General features: G+C 54.4%; 1 protein-coding gene across 1 annotated transcript in view; it reads left to right on the top strand.

Moving 5' to 3' along the window:
• LOC105541568 (serine protease 33-like) overlaps positions 1-6,701 on the top strand; it is a 9,424-nt gene extending 2,723 nt beyond the window's left edge. The window contains exon 5 of the mRNA XM_011982652.1: positions 6,450-6,701. Coding sequence (XP_011838042.1) covers positions 6,450-6,701 — 252 coding nt within the window. The remainder of the gene's footprint in view (positions 1-6,449) is intronic.
• Positions 6,702-6,705: the final 4 nt, after the last annotated feature.

Genomic DNA, 6,705 nt, shown 5'->3' with positions numbered 1-6,705 from the left:
AGCTGAGAAGTGAGTTCTTCACCAGCCTCCAGATAAGAGCCTCGCCGGCCAATCCCTTCATTTCAACCTAAAAAGACCCTAAGCAGAGAACCTAGCTGAGCCACCCGGACTCCTGACCTACAAAGCTATGACTTAATAAATGTGTGTTTTAAGCTGTTCCATTTGTGCTGACATTTATACAGCAACAAAAACTAATACAGATTTTGCTCCACTGTGATGGAGGTGTCCCAGTGGGAAAGGTGGGCTGGCCAGCGTGGCCACCTCCCCACGTACTCCAAGAGGCTGGGCACTTGGCATCAGATGCTCAGCTGAGGAGGGGTCAGGAGCCCTGGGGCAGGCCCAGATTCTGTTCTCATTGTTTCTGGCCACCATTCACTCCCAGAGTGAGCCTGGGGCCCAGGTCACCCTCCTGACACCTGCATCTGGACGCCAACAGCCTTGCCCACCCTTGGGGTCCCCTTCCAGCCTGGTACCTGGCATCCTGTCCCCTCTCTGCCATGTCCTTGTCTCCAGAGCCAGGACCACCCATTTCAATATATAGAGGTCAGTTTCCACAGCTGAAGAAGGAAAAGAAACAAAACCTGGAAAACTCAAAACCTACTCTGGAGCTGACAGCAGCTGTCAGCAGAAGAGAAGGGAAGACAAGGGAAGGTAAACTTCAAAGGCGCAGCCCCTTTAGGTCCAGGCACAGGCCTGAGCCATTGCTTCCCTCTCCTTTTCTCCTGGGGAGCCGGGGAAGTGGGCTGTACTAGATGGTCACGGGTAGGCCGGGCCAAGTGGGGCAGGAAGGGTGCTCAAGGCTGCTCTGTCCCCCAGGTGGAGAACACACCACACTGCAGTATATATTGGCCGCCGTTGGTGGGGTCATCAGGGAACAGGTGCCCAGGACGTCAGGGCATGGCTGTGGCAGGCCAGCCTGCAGGCCCAGCTAAGGAGGCAGAAGGGAGTGGAGCTGGGCAGGGAAGGGAGGATCATTAATGAGAAAAAATCACGACCCCTCGTCAGGCCCTCACCAGACATCATGCAGAGGGAGGGCTTTATTCCATCAGCTCATTGAATCCCACAGGAGGCTCTGTGAGGTGGCTTGTCCCCATTTGTCAGATGAGAAAAACAAGTCCCAAAAATCACACTGCCGGCAAGGTTGGTAGACTGGGACTGCAGCCCAGGCGGTCTGATTCTGGGAAAAGCAGAGGTCCTCCACTCTCTCCACTCCCTCCTACCCCAACAGGGCAGCCTCCCCACACCCCTCCTTCCGGCCTGCTCCTGGCACAACAGCCTGCGGTGCCAGACGGGCGGCAGCTCTTGTCAGCCCCGTGCCACTGACGCCACAGGATGGGGCCCGTGTCCCCCTCTGTAATCTGAACTGATAACACCTGCTCTCCCATGGCTGTTAGCGGTCCAGATGTCGGCCAAGGCGGTCACTGTTATGCCTGCTGAGTGTGTGCACTGTGCCAGGTATGTACATGCTCTCAGCAGACCTGAAAGCCCTCGAAGGAGACATCATCTCACAGAAGGCAAACAGGTCCAGACAGGTTAGGTAACATGGCCACGGGCCCACAGCTGGTAAGTAGTGGAGCCACATTTGAACTCAAATCCCACACTAACAGTTATGTTATATCCCTTTTGCGGACAAAAGTACCTGTAAAACACTCTACAAATAAGGCACATTGCTAACTAGTGGTCATGAATAACTACTACGTATTAACACAAAAACAAGGAAAGTAGGCCAGGCACAGTGGTTCATGCCTGTAATCCCAGTGTTTTGGTAGACCAAGGCAGGATGATTGCTTGAGGCCAGAAAATCGAGACCAGCCTGGGCAATACAGTGAAACCCCCAACTCTACAAAAAATTAAATTAGCCAGGCATGGTAGCCCATGCCTGTAGTCTCAGTTACTCGGGAGGGTGAGGTGGGATCGCCTGAACCCAGGATTTCAAGGCTGCTGTAACCATCATGCCACTGCACTCCAGCCTGGGCTACAGAGCAAGATCTGTGTGTAGGGAAAATCTCTCTCAAATCATGTTTTTCCTTTATTCCTGTTGCCAGAAAAGAAGGTCCCGATCCAGACCCCAAGAGAGGGTTCCAAGAGAGGGTTCTTGGATCTCACGCGGGAAGGAATTCAAGGTGAGCCACAGAGCCCAGTGAGAAAAGCAAGTAGATTAGAAAGGACTCCATCACAGAGCAGGCGTGCTCAGAGAGCAGGGGGAAGAACTCACCATCTTTGGTTAGTGTCTCTGCTTATAAGAAACTACAGGCCGGGCACGGTGGCTCACGCCTGTAATCCCAACACTTGGGAAGCCGAGGAGGAGGGGATCACCTGAGGTCAGGAGTTCGAGACCTGCCTGGCTAACATGGTAAAATCCCGTTTCTACTAAAAATATAAAAATTAGCCAGGTGTGGTGGCACACACCTGTAATTCCAGCTACTCAAGAGGCTTGAGGCAGGAGTATCACTTGAACTCGGGAGGCGGAGGTTGCAGTGAGCCGAGATCACGCCATTGCACTCCAGCCTGGGCAACAGAGTGAGACTTTGTCTCAAAAAAAAAAAAAAAAAGAAAGAGAGAGAGAGAAACTACAAGCAGTGGTAAATAAACCTGGAATGTGCAGATGTGCTCACTGAAGGTCGGGGCTTTTGGTGCCATCGGTGACTGTGCATCCTCTGCCTTAGCCTGCTTACTGACGCTATCTTAGCAGAGCGGGTTGCATTCTCAGGACGTGTGCACATTCTAGGGCCTTGTGGGAGATGTCCTGTACGGCCATAAACATTTCGTAATCATAATTGGGGGCCAGCTTAAGAGGTGATCATTTTAGTGATCATTTTAGGCCGATGTGGTGGTTCCCGCCTGTAGTCCCAGCACTTTGGGAGGCTGAGGCATGAGGATTGCTTGAGCTGTTTGACACCAGACTGGGCAACATGGCAAAACCCCATCTCTACAAAAACTGCAAAAATTAGCCGGATGTGGTGGTGCATGCCTGTAGTCCCAGCTACTCCAGGGGCTGAGGTGTGAGGATTATTTCAGCCAATATCAGGTTACTGCACTCCAGTCTGGGTGACAGAGGGAGACCCTGTCTCAAACACAAAAAGAATGTGGCTATTTTCAGACAGCAGGAGCCTTATAGATGCCTTGTGAGTGCTTAGCTACACATTTTAAGATGGATCACTCTAGTTGTTTTATTAAACTAGAGGCTTGGTAAGCAGAGGTCCCCAACACTCTCATACCAAAACCACAATTATCAACACAGAAGACTCCTGTGACAAACAGTTGTGGGGTTCCCCCCACACAAAGCACTGGACACCAGCAGGGTGTCCTCAATTCAATTCCAACACTATCTGCCCAGCGCCAGCCTCAGGTCCCACAGGTTGGGGCTCACAGGACTGCCTCCCCATTCCCCAGCTGCAAGTTTGGGCTCCGGAACTTTCGACCGACTGGCTTCAGGTTGGCGTTCCCATGACTCTCCTCTTTGGGTTCAATTAATTTGTTAGAGCGACTCAGAGAACTCAGGGAAAAACATTCACTGGTTTATCATAAAGGATGTTACAAAGCATCGAGATGAAGCAAAGTGCAGGTTGAGGTGCTGGGGAGGGGCCCGGAGCTCCCATTCATCCCTGTGGTGTCACCCTCTTGGGACCACACGAGTTGAGCTATGGAGAAACGCTCCAAACTCTGTCCTGTAGGGTTTTGTCAGCATTCCTTTCCCAGGGAATAGGGCGGGGCCCTCTCTGGGGAGAGTCTTAAGACTCCCAATCAGAAAGACCCAGGGAAGATTCGAGTGCTGCTTTGGGGCACGTGAAAGACGACAGATTGTTTCCCTGGTCTAACACACCTGAAAGACACAAGGGCCTTCCCCATCATAACACAACACCCTGTCTGCGGTGGGGAGTGAAGGAGATAGAAGGCAGACGGACGCTGGGCATGGTGGCTCACGCCTGTAATCCCAGCATTTTGGGAGGCTGAGGCAGGAGGATCACAAGCTTAGGGGTTTGAGACTAGTCAACATGGTGAAACCCCGTCACTACAAAATATACAAAAAAATTAGCCGGGCATGGTGGTGCATGCCTGTACTCCCAGCTACTCAGGATGCTGAGGCAGGAGAATCTGGGAGGCGAGGACTGCAATGAGCCACGATCACACCATTGCACTACAGCCTGGGCGACAGGGCAAGACTCCGTCTCAAAAAAAAAGGTAGATGGGAGGGAGCAGAAGACAGGCTGCAAGGCGGATTCTCAGAGTGAAGTCTGTGAGGCGGAGAGGTGAAGGCCAGTTGAGGAAAGGGGCCTAGGAGGACACTCCTGTGTGGAGCAGTAGGCGCAGCCAGCCAGCTCCTCTCCACCACTGGACGCTCCCATTCCTTGTAAAGGCCCTTAAGGAAGGAGAACCTGGACTCCACAAGACCACACTTCCAAAAGTGGAGACCCCAGGCTAGGCCAGTGAGTGGCTCTGCTCCCGGAAAATCCCTCCTGACCCCATTCCCACCGCAGGAGGTATCACTGCACTGAATGACACGACGGCCTGCCATCTCTTCATGTAGTTAGCAGACAGGGAGGACAGCGTCGTGGGGTGTGCGGAGACCCCCTCTGGGGGCAAGGACTCATGCTGGGTCCAGGTGATCTCTGACAGCAGACAGGCACCATTCACCGCGCCAGCTGGGGAACTGTGCCACTGCTCACTGAGGATCAGCGAATGAATGCAATTGTTGTTATACTTATGAGCTGATGCGCGGCGAGTACAGGCACACTTCCCAACGTCCTAAGGGCTCCACACTGTGTATCCCCACTTCACGGATGGGAACAACCAGGTGGAGGCCCTGGGCTTTGCCAGTAGGAGCTGGGGTTTGAACCTAGTGTTCTGCTCTCTGGAGGACAAGCACCATCCTTAAGAGGATGGTGACTCCAAGGCATCCCTGGTTTCTGGTGGACATCCTGAGCTGGGGTATCAGCTGTGATGGCCCCCACAGGTAAGGTGTCCACCCCGGTCTCTGCCGATGAAGCCTGGATGGAGTAGGGATCCAGGCATCTCCCTGTGGAGATGGCCCCTCCTGTACCTACACCCTTTGACTTTTGGGTGGGCTGCTGCGCTACCTGAGAACTTCCTGGCCCCCACTGTCCACACCCTTCCTTCACCTCTCCCTCCACAGAGGTACAGGATTTAAAGTTGCCAGTTCTATGTACATAAAGACACTGGGATTAACTGGAGACAGCATCTCACTCTGTGGCCAGGCTGGTGTGCAGTGGCGCGATCTCAGCTCACTGCAACCTGCGCCTCCGGGTTCAAGCAACCCTCCTGCCTCAGCCTCCCGAGTAGCTGGGATCACAGGTGTGCGCCACCATACCCACCTAATTGTGTTTGTATTTTAGTGCAGACGGGGTTTCACCTTGTTGGCCAAGCTGGTCTTGAACTTCTGGGCTCAAGTGATCCACCTCCTTCAGCTTCCCAAAGTGCTGGGATTACAGGCGTGAGCCACCACGCCCAGCCAGACACTGGGACTAAGAAATACATCTTTTTTTTTTTTTTTGAGACAGAGTCTCGCTCCATCGCCCAGGCTGGAGTGCAGTGGCGCAATCTCAGCTCACTGCAAGCTCCGCCTCTCGGGTTCACGCCATTCTCCTGCCTCAGCCTCCCGAGTAGCTGGGACTACAGGCGCCCGCCATCACGCCCGGCTAATTTTTTGTATTTTTAGTAGAGACGGGGTTTCACCGTGTTAGCCAGGATGGTCTCGATCTCCTGACCTCGTGATCCACCCGCCTCGGCCTCCCAAAGAGCTGGATTACAGGCATGAGCCACTGCGCCCGGCCAAAATAAATCTTTTTAGCCTGGCCAAGAGCTCCTCCCAACAATTACCTGTCCAATGCCTCACAACACAAGTCATGGAGCAAGACAGGTTCTGCAGGGACTGGGATGCTGAGGACCCTGGGAGCAGGGGTAGGGGCTGCAGTGAAGTAAGTCACAGGAGGGAAGGGACACAAGTCAAAAGTAACAATAACTAGAATTACAGCTTAGAAAACACAAATGCAGCTCTAAGACTTGCCGACATTCTACGCAGCGGCACCCCCCACGTTCCGCCCACTCTCAACAGCCGTCAAAGCGCAGCTCGGACTGCAGGGAGGTTTCGCGTCCAGGGTCACTCTCTGGCTCCTCTCTCGAACGCCGCCTCCGACACCCGCCCAGCACGACCCAGCCTGGGGTGTCTCTCTGCAAGGGAGAGGTCAAGTGGGGGACCCTCGGTCTCATGTAAATGCAACTTGGGGCGATGCAGGATAGTGTCCAGCATTCAGGAAAGGGGGCCTTGGTGGAAAGAGCGGCCAGCCAGGAAAATCAAGTCTCTAGGCCTTTTCAGAGCCAAAATGCAGCCAAGCGGGAAGGCGGACAGGCGCCCAGGACCCCTGGGGCAAGGAGCTGCCCCTTCCCTCCTCCTGGGGAAAGCACTAGCCAACCGCTCCCGTGCCTCCTAGCCCAAGGAGTTCGCCCTGGCCACCCCTAAGCCCAACAGCAGCCCCCAGGGCTCCTCACAGGTCATAAGCCCCTCTGAGTCGCGACAGTCCTCGCATCCAGGTCGGGGCAGGGAGCGGGGGCGACTGTCCCCAACACGGCGGCCAGAAAGCCCAAAATGCGGAGCTTGCCCAAGATGGCGGTCACGACTATCCCGCGACAACGCGGCCCCGGGCTCGCTGTGCCCGAGCCTGGAGCCTGCCGAACCGCACTAACACG

Source organism: Mandrillus leucophaeus, unplaced genomic scaffold, assembly GCF_000951045.1.
Source record: "Mandrillus leucophaeus isolate KB7577 unplaced genomic scaffold, Mleu.le_1.0 Scaffold240, whole genome shotgun sequence".
NCBI lineage: Eukaryota > Metazoa > Chordata > Mammalia > Primates > Cercopithecidae > Mandrillus > Mandrillus leucophaeus.
The sequence above is the reverse complement of the archived record's forward strand: the minus strand, read 5'-3'. Positions and strand labels throughout refer to the sequence as shown.